The 19396-nt window shown below is 43.8% G+C and overlaps 1 protein-coding gene across 3 annotated transcripts in view; it reads left to right on the forward strand.

Annotated features, from left to right (window-relative positions):
* Nucleotides 1–18845, forward strand: part of SYT10 (synaptotagmin 10) — a 39601-nt gene extending 20756 nt beyond the window's left edge. For all 3 annotated transcript variants that reach the window (XM_083572363.1, XM_083572362.1, XM_083572364.1), the window contains 5 exons: nt 5695–6259; nt 8982–9102; nt 11123–11294; nt 13202–13331; nt 15247–18845. In XM_083572363.1, coding sequence (XP_083428489.1) covers nt 5695–6259; nt 8982–9102; nt 11123–11294; nt 13202–13331; nt 15247–15318 — 1060 coding nt within the window. In that variant the 3' untranslated portion in view covers nt 15319–18845. The remainder of the gene's footprint in view (nt 1–5694; nt 6260–8981; nt 9103–11122; nt 11295–13201; nt 13332–15246) is intronic.
* Nucleotides 18846–19396: the final 551 nt, after the last annotated feature.

The raw sequence follows: 19396 nt of genomic DNA on the forward strand, positions 1-19396 counted from the left end.
TTTGATCAAATGGAAGCATAGGCAAACTCGGCCCTCCAGATGCTTTGGGACTACAACTCCCATGTTCCCTAGCTAGCAGGACCAGTGGTCAGGGATGATGGGAATTATAGCCCCAAAACATCTGGAGGGCAGAGTTTGCCTATGCCTGACCTAATGCCTGGTTTACACATGCCTGGTTTACACATGCCAACTACTGGTGTCTCATCACTTGGCTAATAGCATGTAGTAACTCATGGACAGACAGAAGTCATCACTTGATGCAGCAGTTAAATAAATAAGCAGCTGCTATCTGCTTTATCTGCTATTTTAAATCGGGGGGGGGGGGTTATGCTGTAATTTATTGATTTGCTTTAACCTGCCTTTGGAGGGTACCTACAAAGGTAAGCTGGAAATCCATGAAAACAGTCCATCAGCAATATACATGCACATGTGAATCAGCCCTGGCACAGGAACAGAGAACTCTATGGGAACATATCTCAAACTGTGAATGGCGCAACTTTCTATATAAGTGAGTGTTTTGAGCTCCCATGCTGGTTCAGAGCACCCAAAACTGAGTCCGTGTGTCTACCTTGCACAACCAACAAATCAGATGAAGCTGAAGGAAAATGCTGTGGGTCGCCTTTGATTCCAAGAAAATGTGGGGTCAAGAAGCACTCCCACCAGGTCCATCCTAAGCAAGCAAACTGAAAACCCATCTACCACAGACATGATTGTCTCTCTGAGACCCTCCGAGTCTCCTAGATCAGATTTGTCAAGTAAATTTTTGGGCAATAGAACTTGCAAGAGCAGGGAGGGGAAATGGGAGCAGGGACAGTTGTGGAACAGTGGAGAGTTGGGAAGAGATTGGAAGTCCCTGGATAAGGGTGGGGGCAGTTTGACTATATTTAGTCTTCTGCGTGCCTCCAAATGTATGTAGAGGGTGACTAGGGATGCACAGAACCTGCTGGAGGAATCCAGCTGGCTGTTTTCTCTTCCGTTACTTCTCTGCAGCCAATTTCCATTTTAAAAAATCCACTGTCTGAATTGAAACTTCGCTGCCATTCTACGAGCTTCCAACCTTAACCAGGTTGCCAGGTGTCTGAAGGCTTTTGTAGTCCAGAATCTAAGTGCTGGCAAAGGTTGCATTTTTTAATTCACCCGGGGAGCCGGAGAGATGAAGCAGTGCCCCGAGCAATACAACAAATCAGAGTGCAGTGCACCAGCCTGGGAAAACAGGGCAGCAGGTGTGAGCCATTAACGTTGCGGCATCCCAGCTACCTAATTGGCCGCGCTTCTGATACTTCGGTGCAGCAGTCACACGGAGGCCCATTGTTCCTGCAGACTCGGAAAAGCATTCCCATGTTGCCATGGGAACGACGACGCATTTAAATAATTAACGCATCAATTAGCCCTATCACTGAAATGTTGTGACTCGGAACCCGTGCAAACTGCCGTGGCATCGGAACATTGGCTTACTAGAGCGAAAGTGCCACTTTACATTACACCCGCCTGGGAATAACAGTTAGTGGTATATATAACATTGCAGCACTTCAAAAGATGGGAGGGTATGGCAGAGGGAGATTGCAATTTAGTGATTACATCATTCTGTATTTTGAAATGGGCGTTTTGAATTTTAACGGAGCATTTGGCAACTTGGAAAAGACATCTCACATTCCTTTGAAAGGAAAAAGCAGGGGGTGAACAGATGTACGGTTACTCTTTCAGAAACAAGGCAGCTGAAAATGACTGTGGCAATATAAAATCATAAAATTGAAGAGTTGGAAGGTGTACCCCAAAGGCCATCTAATCCAACTGCAATGCAGCCACCCACAGTTAAAGACTCCCTGACAGATGGCCGTCTGTTCAGAAACCTCCAGTGAAGGAGTCTGTTCTGAGGGAGTCCATTCCACTGTCAAACAGCTCTGACCATTGGAAAGTTCTTCTTTAATCTTTCTTGTAATTTGAATCCATTGGTCCTGCCCTCCAAAACAGCTCAAAACAAACTTGCTCCATCTGACAACCCTTCAGATATTTGAAGGTGGCAGTTGAATCACCTCCCATATCACCATCAAAGAAAGACAATCGTAAGACCTTTGCTATTTTAATCTATAGTCTGTCCCATTCCAATGGCTCAGACTGAGAGATCACCTTCTTCTTCTTCTTCTTCTTCTTCTTCTGCTGCTGCTGCTGCTACTATTATTATTATTGCAAAATATTCATGATTCCAATGTCCAGACATGAATGCTGTTGCTTCTCAGGGGCACTGACTTGGGCCCCAGATTATGGGTGCCAATGGTGCCCACAAAGTAATGTGACGTCATGATGTCACATTATGTCAGAGTGCCGCAGCAGTGCTTCCGAGGCTTTGCGGGGACTCAGAGCTCATGTCAGAGGTCTCACACATGACTTCATGAATGCTGGAAGTCACATAGGAAGCCTGACATGGCCTCAGACATTGATTCCAAGGCCCCAGGCACCCAGGGCCCTGTAGAGTTGGCACCAGTGTTGCTTATGTCGTGAAAATATAGCACCGTCCATGCACAAAAGGTATCCACAGGCTTTGGGAAACAGTAAGTTTGCAGAAGTCCAAAAATTAGACCCAATGAGGAGAGGGTCTGCTCAGCTGACTGTAAAGGGGGAGGAATGGTAAATCAAGTGGGAGAGGGAATGGGATTGAGTATAACAGACCATGATAGAGAGACTGAAACAGTGAACACGAACACACCACAGTGCACCATGTTAGTGCTGGTCTCATTTGTAAAGAATCCTAATCGGTAAAAGTTAAAAGTGAACAGGCTAAAACAAAGATAACTTAAAACAGCAGAGTGTTAAGTTTTCTACTTGGCTGAAAACGGGAAGAGAATGAGCCTGTTGCATCTCCCAAGATCACGGCTACGAGCCCCACACTGGGGCATTGCAGGGGCTTGGAAGAGATTGCCCTTGTGGTCTCTTCCACCTTCTGTGATTCTATCTCCCCATTCCATCATTTGAGTACCAGCACCCAAAAACCCCTTGTACTTGCCCATCATATTTTCAGCAGAGATGGGACAGAGGGCAGGCCCTCTCGTGCCACTCTCAGGGCTTGGTCAGGGTCACATGGCAAACGGTGGTCCTGGGGGTAACCTGGCCCTGGGCTGTCATGGACTTTTCAAAGGAGCCCTTCAGTATGAGCCTTCAGATTGGTTACTTGAAACAGACAGCAAACATACCTGGCATAGGTTCAACATTCTATGGCCCAGTTCGTGAGCAACATTTTGGACAAGCTGCAGCTTCTGCAGCCACACAGAACATAAGAGCATGAGACGAGCCGGCTGAATCAGGCCAATGGCCTATTTACTCCAGCATCCTGTTCTCACAATGGCCACCCAGATGCCTGTGGGAAATCTTCAAGCAGGACCTGAACACAAGAACATTCTGCCCTCCTGCGGCTACCAGCAAGTGGTATTGCAGTAGTTCAGTATGGATGTAACTAGGGCATGAATGGTAAAGGTCATGTCCAGCTATTCTAAGTAAGGCTACAGCTAGCCAAAGATGCATAAATCCCTCCTAGCTACCTCCACAAGCCTGACTATACAAACAGACATAACTAAACTAATATTATTACATATTTGATTCCAGGATGCTAAATGCGCTCCTTCTCAACCTAAGCTACTTCACAGGGTTGTTGTCGGGGAGAAGAAATGGGATATTCACTGCCTTAATATCCTTGGGGTAGGATACGAATGTAATAAATACATGAAATGGGTGCATAAGCCCAGAGTGCATTTACATATTGATAAACCACAGCTGATTGTTGCATCTGAATGCAGTCAGAGTGCTCAGATGAAATGTGATGAAGAGACAGTGGGAGTAAACAGGCTTACATCTGCGCGGCTTCCACTTAGTTCAGTCTGACATTCCTGTTCAACAAAAGATGGCTACAGTACTTGAGGGTTTTCCATTTAGCAGACACTCTGGGTGTAAATGGAAAGAGTGCTTTTTCATGAAGTACAACACAATAGTTTCCTCATGGACAATTTGTACTCCCGGTATGAAAGAGCGAGTGTCACAGCTGGGTCTCTTCTTTATTTCAGTGCACTCTAAAAATGGAGAACCTGAAGAGTGCTAAACAGGTACAGCTACCTTCCCCATGCATGGATAACAGGGGACATGCAGACAAACTGCCTCTTAATGACAGTACATATATGTCCTTGCAAAAATAAAAAAGTACAGGGTTTTGTTCTTGCAAAAAAAGAAAAGTGGGTTTTTAATAAAAAAACACAATGTTTTAATTAAGCAATGTAATCTCCAGGGCAAAGTACTCAACAGAACACTTGAACATTGTTCCCCCCTGCCTTATTGAATTCAGATCCAGCTAAACAGCAGTGGAATATTTACCTTTGTAACCTGCCCTCTACTGATCATCTCCTGCTTCCATTCTCATCCTTTTCTGCATATTAAAAAAGAAAGGCTTCATCTCTCTTTTAGGTTGTTAACCATCAAGCAACCAGCGGAGCTTTGTGGGGTTTGTGGCACAATCAGGTCTCTGGAAATGCTTCAAATGAATATGGATAACCATCTTATTAATGAATTGGACCCAGAATTCTTAAATGTCACTGAACTGCAACTCTCATCATCCCTGGACATAGGAACCAGCTCCTAGGGGCCAAGGTCTCTTCACACACACACCCCAATAAAATACTTGAGGGGGCTGCCCCCCCTAAAGTCAATGGGCATTGCCATTCAAATGGTGTATGCGTGCCCTGTCATGTGATTGATTATGCAGGGCAGGACTTATCCCACCCACACAATAAAAAATCAGGTTTTTACCCTTGTCCCTGGAGATCTTGTTTGGTTAATTCACTTGTAATGGTTATCATTTGTAGCAGCCAACAATTGCCTGTGAGGTGGGAACAGACTATGTCCAATACATTCTCTCACACATGGGTAGCCAAACTAAGGCCCGGGGGCCGGATCTGGCCCAATCGCCTTCTAAATCCAGCCCACGGACGGTCTGGGAATCAGCATGTTTTTACATGAGTAGAATGTGTCCTTTTATTTAAAATCTCTGGGTTATTTGTGGGGCCTGCCTGGTGTTTTTACATGAGTAGAATGTGTCCTTTTTAAAAAAAATGCATGTCTGGGTTATTCGTGGGGCATAGGAATTCATTCTTCTTTTTTCAAAATATAGTCTGGCCCCCCACAAGGTCTGAGGGACAGTGGACTGGCCCCCTGCTGAAAAAGTTTGCTGATGCCTGCTGTCACATATCAGCATTCCTCGGTGGTCTCTGCCATGGGTCTCAGCTTCTCTTGAGCAACTTGACACTCTCGTTTTTGCCTTTTGCTGCTCTAATACACACTGACCAGAAATAGGGTACCCCTATTTCCATCAAGATTCTTTTTTCTAGGTTAAACATGGCCATTCCCTTCAGTCTACCAAACAGGATTTGCTTTCTAAACCCTTTGTAATTTTTGTAGCTCTCCTCTGTATTTGCTGCTGCTGCTGCTTGTTGTTGTCTTCCAAATTGTCAACATTCTTCTTGAACTGAATCATTGAATTATCTTCCTGGATTACCTAGTGTTGTTAGTAATTGTTCTCTCCAGAGAGTTATAACAATAATGGAAACTTGTTAAATGTGAGTGGTTGATTTACTCCTCTCATTTTTAGCTATATGAAAGTTATTCTCTTTCCCTTTGAGATTATCAGTGTTAATTTCTTTGTCTTTGTGCATGCAGGCACAATTCCTTCAGGAGGCATCTGCCAAGGCAAATGCAGGTGTCCAGCATTGATTTTAACATGGGGACAGATCCTGTTTTACAAAGAGGGGAGACAACTACCAGCATTGGAAGGATAAAACCGGAACTTTATAAACAGAAGTCTGTGGATTCAGAAGGCCAGAAAGAGGATGTGAAAACTTGTGGGAAACTCAACTTTACCCTTAAGTATGATTATGAAAATGAGATGCTTTTGGTTACCATTGTCAAAGCCTTGGAACTACCAGCTAAAGACTTCACTGGTACATCAGATCCCTATGTGAAAATCTACCTTCTTCCAGACAGGAAAAAAAAGTTTCAGACACGGGTTCACAGAAAGACGTTAAACCCTGTCTTCAATGAAACCTTTCAGTTTCCTGTAGCCTATGATCAACTTTGCAACAGGAAACTACATTTCAGTGTATATGATTTTGACAGATTTTCTAGACATGATATGATTGGAGAAGTCATTCTGGATAACTTTTTTGAGGTCTCCGATCTCTCTAGAGAGGCCACAGTATGGAAAGACATCCATTGTGCCACTGCAGTAAGTAGCATATCTCAAAATGTGATACGTGATATAAAGAGATCATGAATTATTATTCGACAGCATTGTACTTTGTATGACAAAGATCATTTCACCAATATACTAAGATTCAGATGCATACTTTCCCCACACCAATAACTGCCAGATAGAAAGATGGTAAATATCCTGCACTTTACAGTTGGGAGCAGAGTGTTCAGACCTGTCCTATCTTAGATAAGACATAAGTGTCCTGCTAGTTCAGATAGCATTCAGTTTTCACATCGGCCAACCAGATACCTTTGAGAAGCTCATGGGCTCCTCTCCTCTCAGCAGATGGTTTTAAAAGGCATACTTTTTCTGATCCTCAAGGTAGTAGTACACAATTATCATAACAGGCAGCCATTGATAGCCCTACCCTCATGATTTTGTCGAATCCCCCTTTAAAGCTGCCCAAGTTGGTGGCCATCACTACAAATTCCACTGCTTTAACTAAACACTGTCTGTTTTACAAGAGAGGGATTAGTTATACCTATCCACTTTCTCCACACCATGAAGAAGTATTGTGTGAAAAAGTACTTTGTTTTGTCTGTCCTGAATCTCCCGACTTTCACTCATTGGATGACCCCCCCAGGTTCTAGTTTTATGACAGAGGGAGAAGTTAGGCCTACCAAATTTCTCCACAATATACATAATTTCATACAACCCTAAAATGGTTCCCTTTATTTTGATCCAGCTGATCAAAATCAGGATGCTTGAATTTTTTGGTCTCAAGTTCTCATGGGAGTTAGCTGACATCCCTCTTGGCAATCACTAACTGATGGCCACCTCCCTCTCCCCTTCACCCTCAAATGCTGAAGGCAGTGTGTCATTTTGGGGGGAGAAAAAGGTGTCCCTCACCACCACCACTTTTTAAAATGACACCACCACACACATATGCCCTGAAACAACGCTGTTCCTGGCACATTCAAGGAGGCGGAGAATGACAAGTGCCAACCAGTAGCCACCAAGAGCTGCTCTTCGGTTATTCTTAAAATAAACTCCAGCAACATTTGGAGAGCCACAGGTTCCCAGCCACTGCTCTAAGCATCTCTGAGATACTACATCAGTGGTTCAATGAACTGAATATGGAGAAAATGGTACACAAAAAGAAGGGAAGAGCTTTGTTATAGATAGAACTCCTCAAATATATAGGGGTGCCACATTGATATGCCTGTTCTAGAACATACAGATAGGTGTAAGCCCAACCTAATGCTGTGAATTTAAGGGTCTACTCAGAAGTAAGTCTCATTTAATTCAGTGGAGCTTACTCATTTAGAGGCTAGGGTTGCAACTTTAATCAATGCCACACTGCAGCTTTCTCCATATCCTTTGATACGCCTGCGACTTAAGTAAATACTGCATCGCATTAAATACTTCAGATTGCAAAGCTTTAAAATTACATCTGATGGTTCTTTAAAAATATCAAAATGGCCCACCAGCATGAAAAAAAGAGTGAGGCCATCATACCCTATACAGAGCCTCAAGGATCATCCAGTGCTTCATTTTGAGCAAGACTTTTGTCCTCTAAAATAGAACACTATCGTTAGAGACCTGCTAATACGCATGCAGCTGAACATTATTGCTGTTCTTGCCTTCTGACATTAGTACAAGTGCCTTCAGCTCTCTGAGACACACAAGGCCAATTATGGTGTGTGGCTTACTGTGGCTGTATCCTGATTTGCTGGTAATGAACTGCTTTTTAGAATTTTAAATAATAACCTTGCCGCTTCGCGGAAAAAGAAGAAGCACGGATTGAGAGCTCCAACCTTTCAGCTGGAAATGAGTTGCTGTGTGCAGCAAGCAAAGCTTTCTCTGTAGATTTAGTAACAAAGGTCAGAGTGGTTATCCAGCTAGCCCAGCCTACTCTGGATGGCACCTGGTCTCCAGGGTCTCGGGTGGAGACCTTTTATTATTTTGCACCACTTCTATATGATCCACTTAATTGGAGATGCCAGGAACCGAACCTGGCCTTTCTACAGGCAAAGCAGGCCCCCACCCCTGATCTAAGGTTTGCAGCCTTCAAACATGTGGGCTCTACCTTGGGATTTTACTAAATCATCAACATCCAGCCCAAACCAGGTGCAAAGTAGTGGTGTAGGGGATGGGATGAGACGTACACTCAGAATTAAGGAGCAGGGTACATCCCAGCACAGCACAGAAATGTTATATTATTTGCCAAAACTGAGCTCAGAGTCATTTCACCCAAATATTCATTTCTGGTTGCCCCCATGAAAACCTTTCTTTCAGCGGTCGAGCACCCCCACCCGCAGGTTCTTTTTGCAGTTGCTATTGTTAAACAACTGGAGGAAGCAGAAAGTCCTGGCCTCCCCCTGGCTAATCTCCTACAAATCACCCAAAATAGTTGACCTGCCCCTGTTCTCCAGTGCCTACCCAAGTTTCTTGTTTCATCAGGAGCAGTTTCCTCCTTTCAGTGGCAACCCCAGGATTTTGGAGGCATTCAGGCTTCTTGCCATCAGTGGAGTCCATGAACTCCTAGCTGATCAACACAAGATCAAGAATCAGGGCATGCTGAGTAGACTCAGCCCTGATGTTCACCACATCTGTTGCCCCTTGCTCCACCCACCACTGGCGTGGAGGTCCCCCCGTCCAGAAGGTTGCCCATGAAGGAATGTGTCCCTCAAGTTGGAAAAGGTGGCCCATTCCGGTTATAACCGATGTTTTTGTTTGTGCTTGTTTTTTTCAGGAAAGCATAGATTTGGGGGAGATCATGTTTTCCCTTTGTTATTTGCCAACAGCAGGGAGGATGACCCTCACAGTCATCAAATGCAGAAATCTTAAAGCTATGGACATCACTGGCTCATCAGGTAAGTGCAATGTTCCTTTTCGCTTAGCTTCACCTGTGGGTGGTGATGACTCTCTGGGGAAGGGCTCTTACCTTCAGGATTTCAGGGCATTTGATCTTGAGTTCACAGACGAGGAGAATTCAACAATACGTGGATCTCTTATGTTTCTTTCCTTCACTTTTGAAAACAAAAAGCAAAACAATAGACAGTTTGAGTGGAAGCAACTGCTTAGCCCTCTCCTTTCCTGTCAGTTCCCAACACCCGCAGCTCAAAATTGCCTCCCCCAAGCTGCTTTTTCTCGAGCAGGGGAAAAGATTCAAGGGAGAGAGAGGAATTCTGTATCTTCCCATGATTGATTGATTGATTGATTGATTGATTGAGGAAGATTACTCTGAGCTGGAAAAGTACTCGGGGACACCCTTCTTCTGCCCAGATGAAACCTTCCCTCTGTTTGGTTTGGGTTTAAACAATATGTGAGACTCTGTGTCATTTTAGCTTCCGGATAACAAACAAAGGAATACCATCATGTGCTTTATTTCCTCATTCCAAGACCTTGACATATTCCTGATAAATGTCACTTAGTGCACTACAAACGCCATTAGCAATGTTCTTAACTTGTGACAGCTTCTGTGCATTTTGCAGCTGCTTTAGGATGCTATTCTATACATACATACATACATACATACATACATACATACATACATAAATACATAGAAGTATGTTCTGTTTAGTTTGCTGAATTAGTTTGCTATCCATGCTTCCATTTGTTCCGTGTTTCTTCCGCTTGTCTTGGTGCAGATTAGTACATGTTTTGTCTGGGATTCTGAGTCCTAATGCCACACCTTGCTCTGCAGTGGCATAGCGTGGGTTGCCATCACCCAGGGTGGGGCAAGTGTTGCGGGGGGGGGGGAGCACACAGAGACCATAAAGGGTGAACAGAGCATGGGAGGCACTTTCTCGCCTTCCTCTTCCTCCCTCCTCAGTGGGTGGCAGTGGTGGCACCTTCCCCCTTCCTTCCTGTCAGACAGGCTGGCTGGCGCACAGGTGGCAGTGGTGAGGCACAGGGGTGGGGCCACACTGGCAGGCACTCAGACTGGCAGAGCTCGGGGCTGCCCTCAGGCAACCCGCTGTTGCCCACCCACCCTGGCCCCCCTTCTGTTGTTGCCATGGTAGCTGCCTGCTGCTGCATCTAAGCCTTCTTCTCCTGGGAGTTGCCCTGCTGGTGCCTCCCACCACTCCTCTGCATCTAGCCAGTCTATGACAGTACCAAGAATTCAGTTTGCTTGGGGGGAGCTTATATGAAGTTGCACCATACAGTCATTATCACACCCATTCCAGTGCATTTTCCCATCACTCTTTATTGCAAAAAAAAGTCCAATTTTTCAAGGAGGTGGTCTCACAAAAGCACCAAATCCACTTTTTATTAAGCCACTGGAACTTGCAGGGATGTGACTGAGTCCCAGCCAAAAACAGTGACAATCTGCACCCCAAATGACATTGCATCTGGTTTGGCATGTTGGGCTTTTCACCACCCTGAATAAATGGGTGTCATTTCTGGATACAAGGACATAAGGCAAGCCTGCTGGATCAGCCAATGATCCTATTCTCACAGTGGCCAACCATATACCTGTGGGAAGCCTGCAAGCCGGACATGAGCACAAGAGCACTCTGCCCACCTGAGATTCCCAGCAACTGGTATCCAGAGGCATAATGTCTCTGACAAGGAAGAGAGAACATAGCTATCATGGCTAGCAGCCACTGTTGAGCACATCATCTAGTGTACATTGGTGATAGGAGACAGGCTTTGCGTGCAGAAGGTACCAGACTTAATTCATGGTGTCTCCTGCTCAGACTGGGAAGGATCCCTGCTTGAAACCCTGGAGAGCCACTACCAGTTGGTGTCAACAGAACTAGATAGACCAATGTCTTGACTTCATATAGGGCAGCTTCCTCTGTATTTGTGGTGGAACCAAACCTTCTACATGAGAACTGTTGATGTCCTCCTACCTGGTTGTGTTGACCTCCGTTCCTGTTATCTCAGATCCATACGTCAAAGTGTCCCTGATGTGTGATGGTCGGCGCCTGAAAAAGAGAAAAACAACTACAAAGAAAAACACTCTCAATCCAGTATACAGTGAGGCCATCGTTTTTGACATCCCTCCAGAGAATGTGGACCAAGTCAGCCTCTCCATCGCTGTTATGGACTATGACCGGTATGCTGCATTTTTCTCTTTTTTGATTTTTTTTGGGGGAGGGAGATTCAAGAAGAGCAGGTGCTATAGTAATCTGTTGTTGTTGTTGTTGTTGTTGTTGTTGTTGTTGTTGTAAGAATAATAATGACAGGTGTTATCTTTATACTGACCCAAAGCAGGGACTTGCTGGGTATACAAGGTATAAGACAGTCTGTCAAGTAAACTGCTCCTGAGCTGTAGACAGTTTTGCATGTACCAAAACCTTGTATTTTGCCCAATAGCAGATAGGTAGCCTAGGCAAGCCCAACAAGCAAGGTGTTATATAGTATGCTGGCAGTAGTTTACCCCCACAAGCAACCTAGTCACCATATTCTGCACCAATCCAGACCCTCCAAGTGCCCCTAGTTCCCAGGGACGTCGCTGATTTAGAGAAGCTGTCTTGGTTTCTGATTTGATCCTGGAATGTCCCACTTTTCCTTAGGATGTCTCTATTTTCATTGGAGAAATGTTGGAGGGTATTTTTTTAAAAAAATGCTTAATGTTCTGTTATGTTTCTATATATGTTAGAAGCTGCCCAGAGTGGCTGGGGCAACCCAGGAAGATGTGTGGGGTATAAATAGTAAAATTATCATCTGGAATAGGATGTCCCTATTTTCATTGGAGAAATGTTGGAGTGTATGCCAGTCTTTGGACTAACCTCAAAGATAGCCCCACAGAGAGTGCATGGCAGCCTTATACATATGATAGGTAAAGAAATAATGGCAAGTAGGTAGACACTTTCACAACAGGTTAAAAACTGAGAAATAAACAACTATCTGGCTTTTAGAAGACATCTGAAGGCAGCCCTCTTTAGGGAAGTTTTAAATGTTTGATGTTTTATCGCATTTTTAATATTCTGTTGGGAGCCACCCAGAGTGGCTGGGGAGGCCCGGCCGGATGGGCAGGGTATAGATATTATTATTATTATTATACCACACTGGCTTAATAGGAAGCCAGCCCTGCTTCCCACCAAACTGCTGCTGTGCAGGCTTGTTTCAGAATCCTGAATATTAAGGATAAATATTAATTATTAATTTCGTTACCTTTCCTTACTAAATGTAAACTAGATTTAGCTGTTTTGCTTTTCACCAAAAATGTTAAAGGGGCACATTTGAAAGTGTGCCGGGCAGTATAGCACAGAAAATCCACTGTTGTCAAGATACCTGCAAAACATAATGGATAGATGGAGATGTGTTCATGCTGACACTTTGCCGAAGCACAACGGGTGGCAGTGGGTGCATCATTACAGCACAATTGGAATGACTGTTTGTTTGGTTGATTAAAATTTAGTATTGTGTCTGCTTTTCACCACCCTCAACATAGAGTGGGATATACATGTATACTCAGAAGTGTGCCCCATAGAATTCAATGGGGCATACTGCAAGGTAAGTGTGTACAAGGTTGTATGCAGTCTTAATCTTCCCAATTTTATACACACACACACACACACAGTGGTACCTCAGGTTCCAGACACTTCAGGTTATAGACACTTCAGGTTACAGACTCCGCTAACCCAGAAATAGTACCTCGGGTTAAGAACTTTGCTTCAGGATGAGAACAGAAATCGTGCTCCAGTGGTGCAGTGGCAGCAGGAGTCCCCATTAGCTAAAGTGTTGTTTCAGGTTAAGAACAGTTTCAGGTTAAGAACGGACCTCCAGAACGAATTAAGTTCTTAACCCGAGGTACCACTCTGTGTGTGTGTGTGTGTGTGTGTGTGTGCGCGCGCGCATGTGTGTGTGTGTGTGTATAATGTTCCTGGTGCTTTGGGGTGTAAATATCTACTTTTCCTGTCGCAGAATGTGGCTCCTCCACCTATCATTTGCCTTATTTGTGGACGCGTGGCATTGTGGATAATCTTTAGACATTCTGTTCTCCACCTTTAATCCTAGAGTGGGACACAATGAGGTGATTGGAGTATGTAGGGCTGGACTTGACGCTGAAGGCCTTGGAAGAGACCACTGGAATGAAATGCTGGCGTACCCCCGCAAGCCAATAACCCACTGGCATCCCTTGGTAGAGGTAAGAGGACTAAAGCATCTCTTCAGCAGCCTACTCCTCATTGTCACTATTTTATGTAATACCTTCTTCACAAATTTGTTGTTGTTTAGTCATTTAGTCGTGTCCGACTCTTTGTGACCCCATGGACCAGAGCACGCCAGGCACTCCTGTCTTCCACTGCCTCCCGCAGTTTGGTCAAACTCATGCTGGTAGCTTCGAGAACACTGTCCAACCATCTCGTCCTCTGTCGTCCCCTTCTCCTTGTGCGCTCCATCTTTCCCAACATCAGGGTCTTTTCCAGGGAGTCTTCTCTTCTCATGAGGTGGCCAAAGTATTGGAGCCTCAGCTTCAGGATCTGTCCTTCCAGTGAGCACTCAGGGCTGATTTCCTTCAGAATGGACAGGTTTGATCTTCTTGCAGTCCATGGGACTCTCAAGAGTCTCCTCCAGCACCATAATTCAAAAGCATCAATTCTTCGGCGATCAGCCTTCTTTATGGCCCAGCTCTCACTTCCATACATCACTACTGGGAAAACCATAGCTTTAACTATATGGACCTTTGTTGGCAAGGTGATGTCTCTGCTTTTTTCTTCACAAATAGGTCTCTCTATTTCATGAGGCAGCATTTTTGTCAAATAGAAATGTGAAGGGAGACACAAAAAAAGAGGTTAAGTGCAGAACAACCTATGAAAGAAGATGCTAAAAATCTTTTCCACCAAACGAAGCTGAGAAGCTCTGTTTTGTATTAGGCATTTCATTAAATTATTTGAAAAAGCCTGTAGAAGAGAATGCAAGTTCAATTTTTCAATGGCTTTCTTTTACATTCTATGCCACCTGTTAACAACATTCATACTGGTGTATTTCAGAAAAAACAAAACCAGAAAATCTGGGACTGAATTCTCTGCTGTTTCTTTTCCCTTCTTTTCTAAAAAAAAATGCTGAATAGGATCAGAATTACAGGAAAGTTTTTGAAAACACTTTATCAATGCAAACACCATTTCCCCCAAATTAAATGCCATTTGCTCTGTTGGGAGAGGCATATGGCAATAACCCCACTGTAGCATGGACTAAAATGAGGACAAAAAATATTACTGGATGCTTCTAAAATATGTGCAGGAGTGAAATCCAACTTTAATCCCAAAAGACAATGTAAACATGTAAAGAGACTATAAATAAAATGGCCAAGATACAATAATATGCACCCACATCTATCCAGGATAATGCCTGCACATCAAACTGATGTGACAAGCAATAAATTGATAATGTTTGAGACCAGACACATTGCAACCCAGTGAGTCTTCTTCATTGGTCAAGACATTTTTAACACACAATTTGCCACACACACAAAAATAGCCACTTGGCTAATCTATATAGATGATGAGGTGAACTAACCACACGTAACTGCAAAATTTCTATGCACACCTGGGGCTCATGAATATAGAAGATGGTACTTTGGTAAAGATGCCCAGGGCATCCTCCAGATCTCCAGTTTTAGATGTCAGCTCCACCACCAGTCTTCTCTGACCCCACGATAATGCACCATTTAATATTCAAATCCAGTAAATATATCTTCTTTTTGGACCAACAGACGCTTCTAGAAGACTCTCCAGTGCTCTCTCATGTTGAACAATTGGCAATAATTCAATCTGGATTAAATCTGGTGCCACAAGATGTGGTGGTGGCCTCTATCTTAGATGACTTTAGAGGGGAATTAGATATCTTCATGGGGTAAGATGGGTCTGTCAATGGCTGTTGATCACAATGGCAAGGTGGAACTAGTAGTCCTTTGAATGCTAGTAGCTGGGGAGAAAAGTGGGGGGAGGGCTCTTGTGGACTTCTGTGAGGAAACTGGTTGGCCATTATAAGAAACAGGATGCTGGACTTGATGGACCTGTGGATGCTACAGGACTCTTCTTAAAATATTTTATTTCTTCTAGTTGCCAGGCCGAGCAACCAGTTTTGACAGTCAAGGATCTTGCTCATCACCAAAACCACCACTTACACCCTAGCTTGAAAAGGATTCTTGATGACCAGCTTCACAACAAGCTCACCATGTCTATACACTACAAAAGGTTTGGGTCTAGCTGATGACCTGCAATCAGATTTTTGCATTTTGATCCATTGTATTTCTACTGCATAATAATACCATTAATTCTCATTCTTAACTTACCTTTCACTTGAATACTTGTTAAAGATGTCATGAAAAGACGTCATTTCTTTCTTTGTTTGAACAAGGCATTCAGAAGGACACAAGTATAGGTGGGTTTAAGGTCTTGAAAGCAACATAATGCTCATGATAGCACAAACTGTGTCAACATAAAGCTTTCTGTTGTACTTTCCTTTCTTGTGAACTCGCCTCTAAGTGGTGACAATTTTATAGATTACATAGAGGCAAAAACAGGTTTGCCACTGGGTGAATCTTGTATTGGGAACTGCAGTCTATCACAGCTCCCTAATGAGTGTGCCAAACATCCATACAGTATTTTTACATGTACACTAGTATTTCTTAAAATCCACCCTCTTTCTGAATGTACTGTACATTCTGTGGTCCCAATACAGAGTGGGATTCAAAGAGCCTCCTCGAGGAAGTTCACATGAGCATCAGCACTTCCAAGAATCACCAATCCGCCCCCCACTGCAGTCTCCTTCCAATTGTGCTCAGGAAGCTGGGGTGCATACCAACACTGAATGGGGGTTGTATCCAATATAGTGCTAAAGTCACTTTGCGGTATATTTGTTCCACTGGTGAAATGTTTGGCACGAAAGAAATGCAGTTGCACCAAAAACTACATAAACAGGTTGCTGGTAACTTCTCTGTAAAATAGATTGTGTAATGTGTTGTGCATTGAGTTTCCTTGAGCTCAACAGCTGGGTTTGATTCCTCTGTTGTGTAATGTGAAAACTCGCCCACCTGCTAGTGCATGAGCCCTTGCCCTAATACACAGAGAACATTGGATGCAGCCCCTGTTCTCCATTGGGTTGTCCCTGTTTGCTGGGTTGAATCTGGGCCTGAGAGCCAGAAGAATGCCAGCCGTGCAACTGAGGTGCAGAGCTGCAAGGGAAGATTTAGTGTAGACAAGAGCTTTTCACCTTCTCTCCCTTATGCAACCCAGCTGGAAAGGTTGGTCTGCTCCCCAGTTAGCCATTCAGCCAAGGAAAACAGGAGCTGCTTAGCCACGGATGGCCATCTGGCAACCCCCATCTGCTCCTGTGATTTCTTACACCCTTTCCCCAAAGTTTAAGAAATGCTGGTGTACGCCAAGATGTCTTATGTGTAAATGTGAAACTGAAATGTGTAAAGTAACTTGTGTTGGGGCCCAATGTGTGCTGTGTTATTAAATGCACCTTTGCATTTAAAGTGTGTAGGCTTGGGGGGGGGCTATTTAAAAAAAATGCAGCCCCTGAGGATGGATCTGATAAGTATTGGGATTGTAGCAACTGGGGAAGAGGAGTTCTATCTCTCTTCCCTACTGTGGTCCTGTCAAAGATTATTTCTCTGGATCTTCTATTTGCATTAGGAAATCCCCAATAATTATCAGCCCAACAATCCCTGCTTGCTTTAACACACACACATACAAAGATGCATTAACCATCACACCAAGTTTGGCCTTTAATTTGGCACTTTAGCCTCTAGGGCTTTGATATAGCTTTGCTTTGCTATATCAAAGGGGCAACTCTTTGACACTTTATTGTATTTCAGCTTAACTTCATTGATGTGATTGACCTGGAAGATTCATAATCAGACATTTGGATGCAACAAGAGCTTAGCATAAGCATTTATGAAGCTACAGTGTGAATTCAGGTCACTAGAAGTTGGGGCACAAAGATGTTCAGGCAACCAGAAATGCAAAGCCTTCAAAGAGTAGCAAATTTGGGAGGGGGGGGGGAGAAAGAAAAGAAAAGAAAGTGGCCATCCATTCAGGAAGGCAAAACGTCTTTCAAAATGGTACCAGGATGCATCTTGTTCTGGGATGCAGATTCAGTGTTGTAAGTTGGAGGGCTAAAATCTGTTTTGCTTCAATGTAGCAGGAAGTCAGCAAGCCAAGCTTTGTTGTCTCCTAAATTTGAAATTAAAAAGTTGAAACTTGTGGAGCTCTGTTCTCCCGTGTTAGTTTATGATGGCTTAAAACATTCTTATGTTGACTGCTGACAGCATTCCACACAAGCACACCAGTCATTGCAATAGATGTGTGGAAAGGTCAGTGTATCCTTATATTCAGGAGAACCATTGAAAGAAACTCCAAAATTAAAACATTTGTGCAGCAGAAACTCACCAGAGCCTGCTGTTTGTGAAACCCTAAACTCTTGAGCCTCGCTTCAGGTGTGATAGAGATTTATCTCCATGCAGGAAAAATGTCAGGCATGAAGCATCCCTCTTTCAGAGCTGCTCCTGCCATGAGATAGAAAGAAGTAGACAAGTGCAGAGCTTGATATAAAGGTGATCGATTGGTGTGAGGACTTCAGGTTGATTCTTCTTTCTGCAAATCAATTGCCTAAATTGATTTGGCCCTTTTGCTGATCACATTTATTTGCCAAATGTCCAATTTAAAATCTATGTATGGGCTTAATTTCCAGCTTCCATTATTTTCAACACCAGTCATGGTACAGTCAACTTGCAACTTATGCACATTTAACTTGGCTAGGAAAAACAAAAATTTAACTGGGGGCGAGGAACTATCACAATCCCACCCACCATTTGCATGCACATTGGGAGAGTATTTGGAGGTGCTGGGAGAGTGTGTTTTGACTATCCATGATTTTGGCTTTACAAGCTATCCCCAGAACATAACCCCTGCATAAGTTGCGAGTCAACTGTATACACAGTGGTTTGGATCCAGGCTGAAGCCCTATTTAGGCGTTAGAAGTGCCCATGTTTGAAGAGTACATGGAGGGGGAGTCCCTGGTCCCAATATCTGCTCTAAGCCTTTGTGCATTTGCAAGGGATATTCCAAATACATTCAGCAATACGTGTTTAGATATTTCTCTGCAGTTGCGACCCTGGATTATGCAGAACCTGAAACTGCCAGGATGATTTTAAGCATGTTTTCATCTCCTTCAGACCTTCATGCTTAATGCACAGAGGTTAGGAGTGATGGTGACATTGGGGGCAGGACCAACATGCGCAGCCTTGCTTCCCAAGCGCCCACCCCCACCCCCAATGTTCTTTGAACACAAAAAGTGACCGTGCCTGAATGGGGCTTCAGTTAGTCACACTTCGGTCCCAACAACATGAAATCAAATGTGGAACATTAGTCATGACTAATGTATAGGACTGAGATCAACAGGACTCCAGATTCTACCCATAGTATGCACAGTTGCACCTTAGATATGTCTGTTATCACTTTAATGAACCAAATTGGCTTTTTTTTAAAGGACATTTGGGTGTTTAAAGTTATACTCTACTGGTGGATATGACTGATAACTAATGGTGGTGGTGGGGAATTCTGTAGAGCAGGTGTGAGGAATTTGTGGTGCACTTGTTGGACTCCCATAGATCCCTGGTGTTTGGGGCCCTAGCCCATGATGACTAGGGCTAATGGGAGTTGGAGTCCAAGGGCCGCAGGTTCCCTATCCCTGCTGCAGTGGTAGCAAATGGTCGAGGTCCAAGTAAGCCTCCTTCCTTGTCTACCCCAACTGTTTCATAAAGTAGGCCACAAGTAAACCTGCCCTCCTGCTCTGCTGTTGCTGCTTCCCTCTCTCCTTCTTTCTATCCTTCTTCGCTGCTTTTAATTTTAGGACAGGAAGTAACACAACTTTGATTGTTTTAGGCAGCATTCACAGGTCATGTGAAGGACAGGCTAAAATAAAGTTGGAGGGAAACAAGGTGGTTTGGTATCATCTCCTTTTGCCGCCATCTCTCCTGTTTCTATCACATGGAGGGGGAAGAACAGGTGGATAAGTTTCTTCAAAACTACCACACATAGACTTTCCAACCAGTAGTAGTAACCCAGATATTATCTAGGGTTTTCTTCAATATCCTGTTCCATTTTTTAAAAATGGGTACTTGTCACAAGTTGATGTTTATGGTACTGAACAACTGTAAGCTGCTTGTGCGTCACCTTATGGAGAAGTACCTCAAACTATCAA

The sequence above is a fragment of the Podarcis filfolensis genome (assembly GCF_964270895.1).
Source record: "Podarcis filfolensis genome assembly, chromosome: 10".
NCBI classification, from domain to species: Eukaryota; Metazoa; Chordata; class Lepidosauria; order Squamata; family Lacertidae; genus Podarcis; species Podarcis filfolensis.